The sequence below is a fragment of the Oryza sativa genome, chromosome 5 (assembly GCF_034140825.1).
Source record: "Oryza sativa Japonica Group chromosome 5, ASM3414082v1".
Lineage (NCBI taxonomy): Eukaryota > Viridiplantae > Streptophyta > Magnoliopsida > Poales > Poaceae > Oryza > Oryza sativa.
Window position 1 is genome coordinate 29,756,937 of NC_089039.1, and position 18,246 is coordinate 29,775,182.

The 18,246-nt window shown below is 44.4% G+C and overlaps 3 protein-coding genes across 8 annotated transcripts; all 3 read right to left on the minus strand.

Moving 5' to 3' along the window:
* Positions 1–784: 784 nt before the first annotated feature.
* LOC4339803 (casein kinase 1-like protein 2) lies at positions 785–5,656 on the minus strand. 6 transcript variants are annotated; one of them, XM_015783745.3, is made up of 16 exons: positions 5,500–5,656; positions 5,250–5,328; positions 4,871–4,999; positions 4,721–4,761; positions 4,075–4,144; positions 3,838–3,986; positions 3,609–3,704; positions 3,456–3,526; positions 3,302–3,363; positions 3,093–3,156; positions 2,919–3,003; positions 2,720–2,846; positions 2,502–2,584; positions 2,343–2,403; positions 1,755–1,897; positions 928–1,634 (listed from the first exon to the last, which is right to left on the minus strand). In XM_015783745.3, exons 3-16 carry the CDS (start codon positions 4,944–4,946, stop codon positions 1,341–1,343), a joined length of 1,422 nt encoding a protein of 473 aa, XP_015639231.1. In that variant the 5' UTR covers positions 4,947–4,999; positions 5,250–5,328; positions 5,500–5,656; the 3' UTR covers positions 928–1,340. The 6 variants fall into 6 exon arrangements, with proteins under 6 accessions (XP_015639232.1, XP_015639231.1, XP_015639230.1 ...); XM_015783744.3 differs by having other exon boundaries at positions 5,250–5,410; XM_015783746.3 differs by lacking the exon at positions 5,250–5,328 and having other exon boundaries at positions 785–1,626.
* Positions 5,657–8,640: 2,984 nt separating this feature from the next.
* Positions 8,641–10,452, minus strand: LOC4339804 (vacuolar-processing enzyme). The gene has a single exon (XM_015782321.3). The coding sequence runs from the start codon at positions 10,213–10,215 to the stop codon at positions 8,791–8,793; it is 1,425 nt and encodes a 474-aa protein (XP_015637807.1). The 5' UTR covers positions 10,216–10,452; the 3' UTR covers positions 8,641–8,790.
* A 4,015-nt stretch (positions 10,453–14,467) lies between these two features.
* On the minus strand, positions 14,468–15,784 carry LOC4339805 (B2 protein). Its single transcript, XM_015784893.2, has one exon. It carries the CDS (start codon positions 15,550–15,552, stop codon positions 14,719–14,721), a length of 834 nt encoding a protein of 277 aa, XP_015640379.1. The 5' UTR covers positions 15,553–15,784; the 3' UTR covers positions 14,468–14,718.
* Positions 15,785–18,246: the final 2,462 nt, after the last annotated feature.

Sequence of the window (18,246 nt, forward strand, 5' to 3'; positions counted from 1 at the left end):
GGAGGCAGCGGCGGCGGACAGGCCCCTCATGGCAGCGGTGTTGGCAAAGGAGGCGTAGCGGCACCGGACACCGGACGGGCCCCTCGCAGTGGCGTCGCCGGCGGAATAGTGGCGCCGGAGGAGGCGTAGCGGTGGCAGCGGGCGTGGCACCGGATCGGAGGGAGAGAAGGAGAGAGAGGAGAGGCTGACTAGTGGGTCCCACACTGGTTTCACCCCTCCATTGCTATGTTGACCTGCCACGTGGGCAAAAGTGGCAAATAGTTAAGATGGCATCTCATAAGAGGAGAAAAATATGTGCAATCCTAAAAGGGGTATTTGGATAATTGCCCAATCTAAAAGTAGCAAATAGTTAAATTTCCCGATGATTTCGTCACATCATGTAGTTGTATATTCACATGCTGACATGCGTTCTATTGATCTGCCCAACGATGAGAAATAAAAAAGGAAGGGGGAGAAACTTGATGGACGATCAGTATCTGAATATTCGGTAAAGCCATGAGCTAGTATTCCTAAATCAGGAGGAATGTCTGAGAGAGAATCCATCCAGGTTTTGACATGACATGTATTTTCTTTTCTTTTCTTCTACTACCACAAAGAACAGACAAACCTGGAATATCATTTGCACGTGCAGGGCAAGTCAGACACACGTTCTATTTCCTTCTTTTTCTTTATAGAGCAGAGCAGAACAGACCATATGCGTTCGTAGTATCATTTGCAAGCATCAGTCGAGTCCTATTGCCGGCTGGCAACTGTTACTGCTCTCACAAGGACCAGGCCACAACAGTTATTAAACCTTCACTTGTACATTGACATTCATCCATGAAGATTATTAGCAACAGAATCAGTTTAAAATCCACCCAAGCTATGCTCTACTTTCTGCTACGAACAGAGGAACATCATCACCAGTAACTAACATACTCACGTCTGTGACAAACAGCATACATAACCCTTCTTCTCATAGCAGTTTTCCTTGTCCATAAGTTACAAGAGGCTGGACACCTCTCCCTAATATTCAAACTTTAAAAAAGCATCCCCCAACTTCCCCCACCGGTCATCCAATTCCAGTTTCCAAAGAAGCACATGGCATGAGAGCCCTGCATGCAGAAATCTCTCCAAATACAACAAGATTCAAGGGGCACATGTCCGCGCAATGAAAACAAATGGGAACCTGTACAAACAGCCTAAGCATTGCCATGAGTCCACCAAACAGTTGCTAAGGGCCAAAGCCCCTTAGAACCAACCAAACCTCTTATTTTCCGGTCTTTAGTACTCCACTTCAGCAGGCGTGACCCATGGAGTAGGGGCTCTGATGATATGCACACCGCCAAGATTGAGACATACTAGTACTGAATCCTATCATCGCCATCGAAATTTAGGCCCTGGATGCCCCGTATGGTCGACTCGTAGTTCTTAGCATTCGATGGATGCCTGCCAGAAGGCGTGCGCCTGTTGTCAGAGGAGTCAACCATCTGTGGACTCCACCGCGGGGCCCCTGATCTTTGGAATGCCCCCGGACTTGCATCTGTTGTACGACTACGTGACTGGTCAGCTTCAGTGCTTGGTTCTCGGCTACTAGAGACAGCAGGTCGCCTTGAGGATCCGCTTGACCGTCCCAAAAAAGTCGAACTGGAGAACTACACGCCACTTAAAGGTCAGATATTACATAGCAATTGTGTATAAAGTAGCACTTCAGGGGCACACTTTTTTGTCATGGCACTAGCAACACAGGCATCATGAGAACTCTAAGAACTCACCACTGCATCTTTAGAAGTTGATTGCTCATGTCCGATAGGGGACTTCTGCTTGGCTAGGCTGCCTGCATTTATAGCTGGAGGTGGAACCTGACGCCGCATCGCATCCATATCTGACCAGCCGCTTCTCCTTCCCTCTTCGGTGGCTACATCATATCAGTAGACAGTTAACCACCAAACAACTAGCAAGCTTTGTTAATTGGCAAGACTCTACATGAATCAAGCAGTCTCAAGGGTTGACCAAACAGTAGAATATTAGAATGGACGCCATCTATATTTTATTTGATTAAAATATAATGATCTCTACAAATGCAATTCCTTCTAACGGTTTGACCCAACCAAAGGCTCCATTCCTACTTTACTGTCTTACTAACAGATTTGGTAATGATCGACCCGTTTGTAACTCACTAACACTAACATTACCCCTTTTTCCATATCTTATTTGGGGTGGTAGGTGATAGTAACATCATTTTATTGAATATTTCCATGATTATGAGTTGATAGAAACTGAAAAACACCTGCTGTTTATCTAGGTGAAAATAACTTAGGAGCTGCAGTACAATTACAATCCACTAAAGAATAGATTTATACCTGACAGCCTGTTATTATTTGCTATAGGAGCCATCGCCGAGCTTTGTCCTGTTGCAGGGGCCTAAAATAAGATACATCAGCAAAAGAAGAGTTTGAACATAAACCCCCAACGTGCACACACAGTGAGGAAAAGAGGAGTGGTAGTTGTTTTCAACTGACAATGGCACGTGGTGGAGCACTGGTCATCTGTGACTGTTGATACTTCAGGATTGTCCAGTCAAAAACATAATCAAACTGAAATCCTACATGTAGAAAAAAAAATCCCATCAGGTGCTTTCAAAAGGTAGCATTTTGCAGTATATACAAGTCATAAACACTGTTTAGTCACTGAAATAAATATCGAGCATGTTTAAAGAAAATCAAAACAATAAACCAACCCTCTCGAATAAAAAGGTCTCTGAACAATCTCTTCAAATATTGGTAGTCTGGCGAATCTTCAAAGCGCAGCGAGCGGCAATAATGGAAGTAAGATGCAAATTCAGTAGGATATCCACGACAGAGGGCCTATAGTTGAGAAATCACAATAAGAAATAGTTCAGGAAAGGTGGTGGATGCAATTTATAGAATAATATTTACCTCAGTTGAAGTAGCAATTTTCCTTTCGCTGATTTTCTCATATTTTTGTTTCTTGTTCCCAGCTTTTAGACCCTGCCACGGAAGGCTGGCAGCAATAAACTATAAGTTAATACAGAGGACGCAGTTGACGCAGAGATACAAAAGAAGAAATTACTTGAGGTTATGTTGAACAACCTTCCTCTCAAGAAGTACATCAGTACATATCCAAGAGATTCCATGTCATCCCTCCGGCTTTGTTCTATGGAGAAGCATAAAACCGTATTATGATGCTAGGAAGACATACAAAAAGGTCATATAAGCTTACTAGGAACAAATAACATCAATGTCAATCTTGACACTGCTACTGGATAAAGGAATACATATACAGTAATCAGATAACTTACCAATTCCAAGATGAGTGTTTACACTTGCATATCTTGCTGTTCCCGTCAAGTTCTTGTTCTCCCTATGATTAAAAGAAAAATTGGTGTGTTTAATTTGGAAGTAATATACAGCAACTGCCATTTCAACTTTCAAGTAGATTAAAGGTATCCTTACCTATATGGGATGTGCTGGTGTGTTGATGTATCCCTGTACTTCTTTGCAAGTCCAAAATCTATGACATAGACCTACACAGAGAATGAAAGCAAGGGTTAAGTACACCTATAATTAATTCATGAATACGAACAGATCAATTGAACATAACTATACCTGATTTGCCCTTTTACCTAGGCCCATGAGAAAATTATCTGGCTTAATATCTCTATGCAAGAAAGACTTGGAGTGAACAAATTCGACGCGATTGATCTGAGAGATAGAAGATGGTTTTGGCAAAACAAATGAACTGAAATCAGTTGAGAAATGCTAGCTTTGGGTAAAACAAAAACTAGAAAATAACCAAATGAATAGCAAATGGGTTTAAATTGACTGCTAATAGTACCATTTGATCAGCAAGCATCAAAACAGTTTTTAGAGACAGCTTCCTGTTACAAAAACTGAAAAGATCTTCAAGGCTTGGTCCTAGTAAGTCCATTACCAAAACATTGTAATCACCCTCGACACCAAACCACTTAACATTTGGAATTCCAGCTGCAGAACAAAAGGGTCATTAGTTGATGTGTCAGTTTAAGGAAAACCCACTGGATAAAGTAACAAGCAAGCATCAAGCATGCATTACTTCCTCCCTGGAGTATTCTGTACAGCTTCGACTCATACAGCAGTTGTGGATGCTTGGTCTTCACATTTTCCTAGACAAAACATTGGAGATTAACAAGGGTGTTATCTATTAAGACAGGAAGAGGACTGGTGGAAACAGCAGAAACAATAAATTATTCTCACAAAATACGCGCAGCATTACGTCAGATCAAGTCCATGCTTGCGATGGACGTCAAACAAATTTAATCCTAATCAACCGCAACTGGACAAGAGGCATTTGTCAGGGTATAACAGTAGTATACCCAGTGGTACATCTATATAGCTCTTGAAAAAAAAATCATGTTTTGGCAGAGAACTATTAACAGAACAAAAACTTAAGTAGTAAAAGTTATGTTTCAATAGTTTTCCTAGCAACAGAACACATTAAAAACTTTAACACATACTCCAGACAACCTTTTATATTAGAGGTGCCATATACTATCACCAATTCAACTGCATTAAAATATATTGTTAACAACAAACTACATTCGCATAGCAACCAGTTGACAGATTTCCAACTCAGAATTCCTCCAATCAAGTATAGAACATGTCCTCTGCATCTGAGATCCCCACATCTGAAGCAATCGAATCATAAATCGAGTAACACAAAGCAATACTAGGAAACTCACGAGCTTAATAGCGACCTCCTCGTTGGTCTGAACATTGGTACCTGCGAGAACACACGCAAAGAAAACAAAATAGAAGTCACCAGAGGCTGATGGGTAAAGATGAGAACTTTTGAATCAAAACGAGGACTTTGGGTAGAATTGCGCACGAACCAAGGTAGATCTCCCCGAAGGAGCCACTCCCCAGCTTGCGGCCAACACGGAACTTGTTGCCGATGCGTGGCTCCATCACTGTGTGCACCAAGCTCCCCGGGACAATCCCTTAATCACAAGGAGTGGGCCCTGCCAGACAAGGATCGAACCAATTCGATCAGCTGCTCCAGGGGAATTTGGAGCTAGGACGCATAACATAGCGGTGAGGTAAATGGGGATTTATTTCTTGCTCTCTCTCCTCATCCATTTACGTGCTGCTGCAGGTGTTGAGCACGACACACACAGGTGTTGTTGGTCTCAGAATAGAAAAATATTAAGAAATCGATGCATCAACGGAATTGGGCACGGCGGCGCGGTCGGAATGGTTTTCCCTCTCTACCTGATTTTTCCTTCTCCAAGTGATCTGGATCTCCTCCATCTTCCCTACACAGTTTCGATCGGATCCAACTTGTTTGGGGCTACAAACAAACTGTTACTACTTGCTTGTATTAAGAGAGGTTAAGGCTCTGGAATTAAGGAGGAGAAGAGCTTCATCCAGATCTACTCCAAGAGAAGCTAGGGTTAACGCAAGCAAATTCCAGCTCCCGGTGGGAGAGAGATGAATCAGAAAGAGGATGGGAGGTGCTCACCAGGTCCAGGATACCCTGCTCTGCTCTGCTCTGCTCGCGCAGATGGAGATCGGCAGCCGCGACTCGTCTTGGCGCAAGGAGCGGAGCGGAGGAGACGACGAGACGCCCCCGGGAGATTTCTCTTTCTTTTACGCCGCGAGGGAATGAAGGGTACTCCACTTCTTCTTTTTTTTCCCCTTTTACTTTAAAACTGCATTTGAGATGGACAACTTCTCTTCTATGCTAATATTTCGAAATTTTCATCCCAAAGCTATTTCGGACATTAGGACAAAATTATAAGTACTAACCAAAACTAATTAGACAACGATGGTATATTATCGAAGTTAAGCAAAATACGATGACATATTGTAGAACTTAACAAACTCAATGACATATATAGAACGGGAACAAAGCCAGTGACCTACATCTTTTTCACTTGATAATTGATATACACTTTATTATAAATTCTATAAATAAATTATTGGATGATTTTAAATATTTGAAAAATCAGGGTGTGGCACTCCTCAACCAATGGAGACGCACAAAGTCGCTGGTTTGCTCCCCAATCGAGGCTGATCCGTTGCCACCATGGGAGAGAGGTTGCCATTGTCGAGGAAGCGATTCCTCAGACGGTAGGGAATGGAGACCCCCCCCCCCCCCGAGTGTGAAGATCCGACCAGGGGGTTTGATTGTGAGAGGCACGAACGAACTGCAAATCAGAAAGGATTCGCGGGGTCCGACCACCCCGCGCAGCAAGAGACACACAAGAATTTATACAGGTTCAGGCCACTCGGAGGTGTAATACTCTACTCCTATGTTGGTTTTTATTGTCTTCCCTAGATCAGTGAAGTACAAAGAAGCCTTTTTAGGCTACAAGCGAGAATATTGATATAAAGAGTCCACCCCCCATTCCGTATATGGTCCCCTTCCTTTTATAGTTCAAGAAGGGGCTCACATTATTACAAATCTCCTCTTAGTCTTGTCTTATCAGCCGTCTTGTCCTTGCTGGCTGGTTCCCAGACACAATCTTCAAGAAACCCATTGAGATTTGTGTCATGTAATGCCCCGAGCTCTGTCTGAGATAGTTGGGTTGCGCCAGTGTGCCCACCACGTGGTGAGTAGTGGGCCTGGTGAGACCCGAGCTGCTCGAAACAGTGCCACGGTTGCTTTTCTGCCCATCTGGCTAAATTAGGTGGCGCGGGACATGCACAATGCGTGTCCAAGGCAGCATCGGCCCTCAATGACTCAACATTGGTGTCTTGTCCATGTCTTTTCGACTCCAAACTGGCTAGAGATCCCCCATAAACATGTTTCATTTATGGCGGGGCACACCACATCACAGTTGGCTGTGGAGTGCGCCTAACTTCCTAGTAGGTTATGAGGTCGCGTCCTCTCGCATTTAAAGTAGTTTAGTTATTTTAGTCGAGCTTCTCGGAGATGTCGTTGATGAATGGATATTTCAAGATATTGTATCTTGTATATTTCGATGCTCCTCGAGACAAAGGTACCTGAACCCTACAAGGACCGAGGTGAGCCCGGGTCCCAGGATAAGGCCGGGGCCGAGGCAGACCTCGGTTCATAATCTTGTTGGTATAGCTTCTTATGTCTCCATCCTCCACACCTTGCGAAGAGAGTGACTTATGAAGACTAAGGTGAGCCCGGGGCCCAGAACAAGGCCGGGCTCGAGGCATACCTTAGTTCAATCTCTTAAGATGTAGATCTTATAGATCTCTACGATCTTCCCGCTAAAGGACGTAGGACTTATAAGAACTGGGGTGAGCCAGGGGCCCAGAATAAGGCTGGGCCGAAGGCAGACCTCAGCTTACATCCTTAAGATATGTGTTTTGTACGTCTCAACACTCCTCTTTTCTGAGTAGTGTGTGACTTCTGCAAACTAAGGTGAGCCCGGGGCCTAGAAGAAGGTCGAGCCCAAGACAGACCTCAGCTTTACATCCTTAAGATATGTGTTTTGTCCGTCTTGACACTCCTCTTTTCTGAGTAGTGTGCGACTTGTGCAGACTAAGGTGAGCCCGGGGCCTAGAAGAAGGCCGGGCCCGAGGCAGACCTTGGCTCAATCTTCTTAAGATATATATCTTGTAGGGATCTACGCTCCTCTTGCTGAGAACCGTAGAGCCTACAAGGACTAAAGTGAGCCCGGGACTCAGGACAAGACCGTGTCCGAGGCAGACCTTAGGCTATATTCTTAAGATGTATTTGGGTATGTTTGGCACCGAAGCCAGGTCCCAAGATGCCCTTATATTCAAAGCTTTGAGTCATTGTACATCTCATATATTGCATTCCTCCTTAGCCAGGCAGAGTTCCATATATGAGAACACATGTGGGCCCGGGACTCACCAGAGTGGGCCCTAGCTACGCCACCCTAGGGTTGCCTTTTTATTTTTAAAGATACTCTAAGCATGATATTTATCTGATAATGATCATTTTGCCAGGTAAATGGGTACCTCGATTCCCATTTCACCGACAGCCATCGCCGTTAGCAAGAGGTTGCCATTGTCGCCAGCGGGAGAGGGTGAGGAGGAAACCACCCTAGCTCGTCCTCGTCAAGTTCCAGTTGACTGCTCCCCGGCTCGAGGGAGAGGATAAGGTTGGTGAAAAAGAAGATATGGGCTGAGGGTATTTTCGTCCATACAAAAATATGGTATGCAGAAAACAACTAGCGTAAGAACGTCCTAGACGCATATATAGTAACACGATTCGAATTTTACAAAATACCAGTGACATTGAGTCACACCGAGTTTTCATTATAACATATTCTTAACGGCATGGATTTAATTAATTGAACCACCATCTTACAACATATTCCAGGAAGAAATATATATTATCTGCAATGGGTCATCCATCGTTGTACTTTTTTTTTCAATTAAGGGTAAACTCGATGTGAGTGATCGATATATGGTTATAGATCGATCACAACCGGTATGCGCTAGGTGATAAATTTTCCATGGCTTCCCCGGCCCACTCTCTGGCTCTTTGTCCCCTGGATGGAGTAGCTGATGGAGATAGATAAATAAATAAAGTAGTCTTAATTAAAATGAAGAAGTTTGTTTGTAATTAAGCGATGGGATACAATTAATAGGACATATATGTACCCCTAATCTGTATGCTCACCGTGCAGGACGCTTATCATGTGCAGATTACTGGTGGCAACGCTGGAATAATAATCTGTATTTAGCCGGCCGTTGACAGTGGCAGCTAGGCAGTAGTATGATGACATATATTTGATTTGGTGATGCACATTACATCGATCATTGTTATTGCAGGCTGCAGCTAGTGATGGAGATCAATTAGAGATCATAAGTGTAACGGAGGAGGGGATGGACAGGCCAGGGAGGCGGCCTTGGCCATGGCGTGGTGGGGGACGCCGGCGTTGCAGATGTTGGCGAAGGAGCGCATGTGCTTTATCCCGTACTGTCCCAGCGACCCACACTGATCCTCGAACGTCCGCACCATCGACCTGAGGCACTCCCAGTCCTCAACCAGCGCAGCCCGCTCCCGCACAACCTGCTGCTTGTGCTTGGCGCCGCCCAAGAGGAGGCCCCCGATCATCTCCACGCTTCTGTCCACGCGCGATCGCCGTCCCATCTCCTGCACAAGCCGCTCCCGAGCCTCCACCTTCTCTGCCGTCCCCTCGCCGGCTCTCCGGTACTTGCGCCACAAGTAGAGCAGATCGGCGTCGCGCTGATTCACAGACACAGTGTAGGAGTGGCTGCCTTTGGCGCCAGCAGCAGCTAATTTGTGGTCGTTCGCCGTCGCAGGTGATGTATCCATGTAGTAGAGGTCCAGGCTCTGCGGTGCGAGCGCCATGTCGCCGTACTGCATGACGTGGGAGCCGAGCGTGTAGGTGCCCTCGTCGGACGTCCGGTTCTTCACCGTCCTGTACTGCTGCCGCAGCGTCTCGGCGAGGCGCCCCTCCTGGTGCGCCTCCGCGTCCTCCATCCACGCCACGCTGTAGAGGTCCCCGAGGCAGGTGTCGAACTCCGCCGCCGGGGCGTCGTGGTCGTCGCCGGGGCAGTAGGTGCCCCAGCTGCTCTCCTCCGCGTTGGAGGCCGTGGTGGCGTACACGGAGATGTCGGAAGGCAGGAGGCCCTCGAAGATGCTGCCGGACTCGCACGCCTCCACGTACACGACCAGGCTCTTGTACCCGCCGCCGGCGTGCTTCTTCTTGAGCGCCTTGACCAGGTCGTCGGCGTACAGGTACTCGCCGTCGGCTGGCATGCTCAGGACGCCGGGGCCGCCGTGGTCGGCGTAGTAGACGAAGACGTGGTCGTTGGGGCCGCTGGCGACGACCTTGCCGCTGCCGGAGCCGGTGAGGGCGGAGCGGTTGCCGAGGAGGACGGCGAGGAAGTTGTTGACGTTGACGTCGTCGCCGGTGTAATCCTTGGGGACGCCGGCGTAGACGTCGGGGCCGGAAGGGTGGTTGAAGATGAGCCCAGGCCTGGGGTTGTCGGGGTTGTGGGCGATGTCGTCGTACATCATCACCACGATGTTTTGCTCCTCCACGCCTCCCTTCCTCATGATCTGGTACGCGTGGCACACGTCCGCCTGGTGCCGGTAGTTATAGAACCCATTCGACCCCGCGATCAGCACCGCCCACCTCGTCGTCTCATCCGACGACGGCAGCCGGAGGAACTCCTCCTGCCACCGCCACCGCCCACCGCCGGCGACGACGAGGCCGACGAGCTGCAGCAGCAGCAGGCAGAGGAGACCGCGCCCCATGATTGACAAGTTGTGCTTGATGATCGATCCTGCAATCAAGATGCTTGTTATATCGACATTCTCCGATCCTCCTCGTTCCGTGCGTGACGTACGTGCTACAGCATACTCCTGATAATAGTATAAAACAAAATCCTACTACTACAAGAGGGACAGATTGATTACTCCATCAGCTCAGCTGGCACCAAAGCTAAGAATCCTAGCATTCCTACTACTATTAACAACTATTTCCTGGGGCCGTTGATTTGATTAAATAAAACTAGAAAAAGATACTCCTCTAGTACAACTTATTGTTGCGTTGCGTGGTGTAGGTGCGTGGGTCGCCTGGCGTGTAATCTTGAGTGACAGTGCCATCCTATATACGGCTTGGCTTATTAGTGTGCCTGCCTGCCTATCATGCTTAGACGCAACAGGGATCGACTTGCAAACTAAACTAGCCAGTGGCTTATGCAGCACCAGAGACTCGCCATCTAATTTGGAACTCGATCGACCCGGAATTAATAAACAAGTCGTCATCTCCTACGCTACGCTCTCTGCATGCTTCCTATCATATATACGGCTGCATATATACGGGATTTGAAGGATTTTGCATCACGTAAGTCGCTCAAGCCCTGCTGCACGTAACTATTGTAATTTCAAGAGTAAATTTCACAAAACTACATGTTTTATGGTCCAAGTTGCAGAAAACCACCCACACTTTGACACTTAGCGTTTAAGTATATATATTTTGATAGTATAGTTTCACAAAACCACACTATCAATGAATAGATTTACCCGTGATATGACATGGCTGTTCTACTTAGGACAAAGACGTGGCATCCTATTACCAGCCATCGCACGAAATTAATAGGATGCCATAGGTGGAAGTCATCTCGTAGTTGAATCCATTCATTGATAGTGTGGTTTTGTGAAACTACAACACCAAAATATATGTACTTAAACGCCAAGTGTCAAAGTGTGGGTGGTTTTCTGCAACTTGGACTATAAAATGTGTAATTTTGTGAAATTTACTCTAATTTCTAAGCCCGTTTGGTACGGCTACAACTCCCTAATTTAACTCTAGAAGTTAGATCTCAAGTAAAGTTAGGGAGCTGCTTAAGCCCAGTTTCCAACTCTCTAATTTTAGTCCTCAGATCGATATCGATCTTCTCTCGCTTATCTGGTGACATTAGCTGCTTTGCTCTCCAGTAAAAAATAGCCACAAGGCATTCTCTCCATTAATTAGCATAGCAGCCAGTGCTCTCCCTCCATTTACAGTTTTTAAATTTCTTCTACAAGAATACGGGCTCAAACACGCGTAAACATCACCAGCAGATCACAAACTCAAGTCTCCAGGCGGCAGATGCAGCACTGAAGCAGCAACATCAACACCTGCTCAAATTATGGCAGCAGGGAAGGGCCATTGACCACACGCACAAACCAGACAAGATTGATGATATCCCCTTCCTAGATTTCACTGTTAGTTAGATTCCAAAAAAAAAAAAAACCCAACCTAGAATGGGATGGGACATGTTCTAGGACAACGTATTTGGACTGTCTAGATACGTTGTACTAGAATATGTCCAATCACATCCTAGATTAGGTTTTTTTTTTTTGGACGGAGAGAGTAGATCATGCTTCACAAAAATCCAAGGTGGGCCATCCAACACTCCATCCAACCTACCCTAGCCCCAATCCCCAATTGTGAATCACAATCATTACTGTCATCATGCCAGTATCAACATCTTCTGGAAAATTTATATAACGCAGCAGCTACCGGAACTGAAGTACCCTGCCTAGACATCCTTCACCAAATGCAAAGCTACGGCTGCCCCACCTTGTAGCCTACGGTACATCCGGAGCATAACCTCATCCCCATTTATCCTCGTTTCATTTGAAAGCTCAACGTACGCTTCATTGATCCTACTGAAAACAACTCGAAGCGGGATGCATGCAATGCCCAGAGATTTAACCTATTACTGACTTCTTGTTTCCGGCACCTCTGTGATTTATGTCGAAAGATGAAAGGCTCCGCATCTTTCTTGAGGAAGGCACATGATTTTTTTGTGTGCGGTCGCCATGATTTCTCTGTTTCGAGTTCGGACATCTTCCTGTGGCTTTTGGGCTCTGTTCCACCTGTGTGTGATTCCAGACATCCCAGGCTTGAAGCTTAATCCTTCTTCACTGGTCCATCAACAGTGCTTGTGGCAGGGCGGTGATCACTTACACCTGATGTAGGAAGAAAACATACACCATCCGAGACTGGATAACCCACAACGGGTCTTCGGTTCCATATACTCATTAGGGAAACAAGAGGACCAGTTGGCTTGTTTAATGAACTCTTGCCCACCTTTTCTTCCAAAAGGATAACCTTATTGATTGATATCCAACCCTGTCTTTGTGATATCTAGGCTCCAATGCATTTCGTTCCATGTTGTTGGCCCCATGATCAGCGGAGCTCATGATTTGCTTAGTAAAATTTCCGCGTTCGCATCGGGAAGATATGCTAGCTTTGCTGCAGTTGGTAGGTCGCCTTTTGCGTTTGCAGATAGGATCCTTTTTTTTTAAAAAAAAAAAAACTAAAATCGACAAGAGAATTGTCGGGTTGGCACTGCCATAACCAAATTATTTTTTGAAAAAACACTATGATGTAGTATGCAATCAAAGGACATAAAAACAGAATCCTCTCAGAAAATAGAATATAACAATGATCACGGTTTGTCTTGATCTTGTAATCGTCAAGAAATCGAATCAGGGGAAGAGAAAAGGACTAGATGAAGAGAAACAGTGTGTGGGGGGGGGGGGAGAAGAACAACTAAATAGATTAGGTCATGGAATTGATTGTTCTGAATTTGATAGATCTTCATGAATTATGGATCACATTTGGATAGTATTTTGAAAAATCTGATCAAAATCTGCCAAAATTCTTCCATAAGAATTGGGTGTTTTCTTTAAAAAAATATATATGGTGAAGTGATCACTAGAATAGGCACACCCAGTATAATTTTTCTGGGTCCGCCACTGCCGAGAGAAAGAAAAGATTACGGCGGTTTGAAAGCAAACTCTCTATCGTTGATGTCCTCTAGGATGACAGCTACATTGTGGGCAATATTTGGGAGTTCTCCTTTAAAGACTTTTGCATTTCTCATGAACCAAATATGCCACCATGTCGTTATTAAAGCTCCAATATTTATTCTTGCTTGCACCCTATTTCCAGAGGAGGAAATATTTAGAATCTAGTCTTATATGTTATCCTACATATGATGGTTTGGGATTCCTTTTATCGTTGAGATTGATTGCCAGATCTGATTTGTGAGATCACATCCTCTGAATAGATGATCAGAGTCTTCAAAAGCGCCCCTGCAAAGTGGACAAATCCAATCACAAGGCCAATGCCTAATTAGTAAATTCTCTACTGTTAAGGTCTTCTGGTGAAGGATTAGTCAGCCCAGGAATCTTTGCTTAGATTGAGCTTCTGCTGTCCATATCATCTTGAAGGCTGGGTTTGTCTCTGATCCAATGAATTGGGCTTGGTAAGAACTCTTTGCTTTGTAGATACCTGCAGCATTTCTTGTCCACACAATATTATCTTCCCCAGTTTCAATGAGAGTGATTTGTGTGAGTAAACTTCCAAGTTGTACTAGCTCATGAAGAGTTTCAACATCTGTTATCTGTCTAAAGGATGACAGCCAGGTGTTGTCGTTAAGCTCTGTTTTGACTCTTCTATTTTTCCTGATTGCCATGTTGAATAGGTTGGGTGAAATATCTTGGAGCATAGACCATGGAGCCAGTTATCTTTCCAAAACATAGTTTTCTGTCCATTTCCAAGAGTGATCTTTGTGCAAGCTTGAAAAAGTTGATGATCTGAATCATTACATGGGAGATACATCAGTTCCCATGGTTTCGAAGAGTCTTTCCATTTCAGCCAGAGCCACCTTTATTACCAAGGCAGAAGGTTCACACTCTTTCAAATGATCTGGGGGAAATTCAGGTGATAAGCAGGAGTCAATCAAAAATATAGGAAGATAAGCTCTTTTTCCTTGCCGAAGCGTTACCGTGATATATATATTCATTTTTTGCTGCTCGTCATATCGCTGCTATGCATATGGTTAGTTGCGTGTTCTTCAGTTAGGTTCCTCTGCTGTTTGGTGTTGATAAATGTACGGTTATATATACTTGAATGATCCCGATAATAACTCGTTCTTGCTGGTGATGGTAAATATATATACATAAAATCTGTTTGTGTATCAGTATCAGCAGCCAAAGCAAACATTGATGAATCATTTGAACAAAAGCCATATTATTTTTCCTCGCCTATATTATGTAACTTGTTCTTACAGCCATAGGAGCGTACTATGCGTAAGAAACAGCAATAAGCTTCTGTTCCGTCCTCTATTAGCTACTCCATATAGCAGTAAGTAAGTTGTAAGTAGTACTCCAGTTACTAGTACTATAAATTTAACAAGGGCGATGGATGGATGGTGTGTTACAGTAGTATAATTGAGATGGAAGAGGTAGGATGGATGGTCAGGCGAAGAGCTTCTCGGCGAAGATGTCAAGAAGGGATAGGGCCTCGGCGACGGTGAGCTCGAGGCGGAACTTGGGGCCGTCGTAGTGGTGCAGCACGGGCCTGAAGGCGTCCTCCTCCAGCGGCTCACAGATCTTGCGCGTGGCCACCCGAACCTGCGCTGGGAACCTGGACTCGCCGCCGGGGCACTTGCTGTCCTCCCAAGCGCCGGGATCGATGTTGGATCCGCCGAAGCTGGTGGCCTCGAAGATGCCGTGAAGCTGGTGGGTGGAGTAGTTGTAGAGGAAGAGCGGGAGGCCGGGCCTGATGGCCCTCACCGAGTCCCTGTACCTGGATGGCAGGCCGAACAGCTGCCTCTTGAGATTCTCCTCCATCGTCTCGTTGTTGCACACGAATATGTATCCCCCGATCGCCTCCTCCTTTGGCACCGACTCCGACGCCGGCAGCTGGCTCTTCTTCAACCTGCTGCTCATCTTGTTGTCGTTGCTGCTGCTGTTCTTCTTGTTGTTGTTCCTGCCTCCTCCTCCTCCTCCAGCAGGAGCGTCGACAGCGGCCTTCTTCTTCCCGTTGAACGCATCTACGACGACGCTGTTGCTGTTGTAGTTGAAGTTGAAGTTGTTGTTGGCCGGCCTGCCGACGGACTTGTTGAAGTAGGTCTTGGCGGTGGCGTTGTTGTTGCTGTTGTTGGCGAGGGCGAGCTTGTTGCTGCTATGATCGACGGCGGCAGGCGAGGGGGAGGACCAGATGGAGTCGGCGATGGAGAGGCTGGAGAAGTTGTGGAGGCGGAGCTGGTCGCTGAACTGCCAGAACTCACGCTCGTCGTACCCCTCCATCTTCTGAATTAACAGAAAGATCGGGTCTGCTGCCACCGCCGATGGGAGATGATCGATTGATCGGAGGAGGAAGAAGCAGCAACACCAATTTACTCAATTAACAGAAAGAGAGAGGAAATTAAGGTGGAGAGGAGGGAGTTAATTTGGCGGTGCACGCGGGTGGATGGCACTTCCTAGATATGCTTGGGTTGGATGGGGAGATGGAATCAAAGTGAACACTTGCTTTGCAGCTAAGCAACTAGGCGGACGACTGAGGACTAATTATATGAATCGGACGCGTAGAAACAAAGAAATAAATGGACGAAAAGAAATTATGGTTGGACGTGCAATCAGTCAATAATCTGATTTTTAAATTTCATTGCATCCATAGACACGATGACACGTACACATAGAGTGGTGAAGCAAAGTCTGCCTTTTTGAACGCGTCAACGGCCCGGACTTCTTCTTCTAGATGGACCTGCTACTATACATTCATCCATCCACCACCTGACCGCCTAAAATTTCCTTTTACCAAACACCGTAGAGACATCTTCAAAGATGTTACTTTGCCCAATAATATCTACTCCCTATGTCCGGATTTCTAGTTTTTCTTACAACGTTTGACCATTCGTCTTATTTAATTTTTTTTTGCAAATATAAAAAACAAAAAGTTGTGCTTAAAATACTGTAGATAATAAAGTAAGTTACAAATAAAATACTTAATAATTTTAAATTTTTTTAATAAGATGAGTGGTCAAACGTTGCAAGCAAAAACTCAAAATCCTTTATATTATAGCATGGAGGGAGTATAAAACTAAGATGTTTTAAATAAAAAAAGTTGCATATTATGATAGTATGTTTAATGATAAATCTAGTAACTTCAATTTTACACGATTGATTCTTTTTTTTTCTATTAGTGGTTAAAATTAAAAATGTTTGACTTGTTACTGTACTAAAAGTGCTTATATTTTGGGACAGAGGAAATACATTTTTTTCACCTGTTTTACGTATAGGAATATACATGTTTCGAAAGTACACAAGTGGGGATGGAAACTTGCACCGAATCTGCACAGTGAGTGTGCGAACTAATGATATCGCGCAGGCCAATAGCAGAGTCGGACCCGCCTCGAGTTCGTGCAGAACGGCACCAAGTCGCGGCTTCGCGCAAAGAAAATGTGACTCGTTTCATTAGCTAGTTAGGAATTAGGATTCCACAGGAAGTCGTCGCGACTTCTTGATGTTCCGGTGAGTATACTCGAGGATGGGGTCCGAGTTCGCGCACCCACTATGCGAGCTCGTTGTGAGTTCGTGTATAATTCTACCAATTCTTTCGAAACATGTATAAACCTCGAAAACTGGTTAAAATAGTTTTTTTAAAGTCATCTTTAACTTTATCCCAAAAGACTATATTTTTACTTGCCACGAATTAAGAAAATTTATCTCTTTAAAATTCAAAATATACCTCTTACATGCCGCTTCAGAATACTACTTAAGGATACCTTTTGATCGAAATGAAGGATATTTAATTTGATTTTTATCCTCATCACTATTTTATTAACTTTGTTAAAGAAAATGCGAAAATAATACAATCTTTGTGCGGCGAGAGAGATCGAGTAAATATTGTACTATGCAGATTACTAGTTTTTGTTTATAATATGTATGCTATGAATAACTACAGTATCAGCATGATATGAAAGTATTTTTAAGTATACGACTCTAATGTATGGCATGCATGACACTAAGTATATATATTAGTACTAGTTTCGAGGCGCCTACAAATCGGACGTCCGATTTTTTTAGCAAAAATCGGCTGCTGTTTTACCACATAGATTAGAATTGTTTCACTAAATATATCGAAAATGTTTCAATATTAAAAAAACTGAAACACAACCAAATCATGAATAAAACATTTTGCTACAACGTATGAAAACAATGATTTTCAAAAAATCAGGCGTTGTTTCACCCTATATAAAAACAATGCTTTAGCAAATAGCAAAAGAATGTTTCAATTCACTGCACTATTTGATTCATATATAATGAAACATCATGAGTACACTTATTGAAATATTGTTGGTGGAAAAAAAAGAAACATATTCCCTTAATAGAACATTTTCGTAATATACGGATGATTTGTTGCAACGGCGCATGTGGTGGGATAGCGCGGAGGCGCGGGAGACGACGGGCGCCTGATTTTTCTACTGCTGATGGGGCGCTCGATCGTGGTCATTTTCCTACTAGTTTAATTACATGTGTGCGAAGAGATGAACAAATATATACTGGATTGGAGTTTCTAGTAGTAGGCTACTAGCTAATACTACCTCCGTTTTTTAACAGATGACGCCGTTGATTTTTTCTGACATGTTTGACCATTCGTCTTATTTAAAAATTTTATGCAAATGTATAAGATATAAATCACACTTAAAGTACTATGAGTGATAAAAGAACTCATAACAAAATAAATTATAATTACGTAAATTTTTTGAATAAGACGAATGGTCAAATATGTGAGAAAAAGTCAATGGCGTTATCTATTAAAAAATAGAGGGAGTATATATAAGATGGTGGTAACATACATACATACATAGAAGAAATTAAAGTGGTGTGCATGCTTTTGGTTAATTAGTGGCGTAATGAGTGGTGTGCGTACGTCGAGCAAGCGCGATGATGGCGACTCATCACCTATCTTTGAATCTTGCTGACCGTGACGCCGTACCG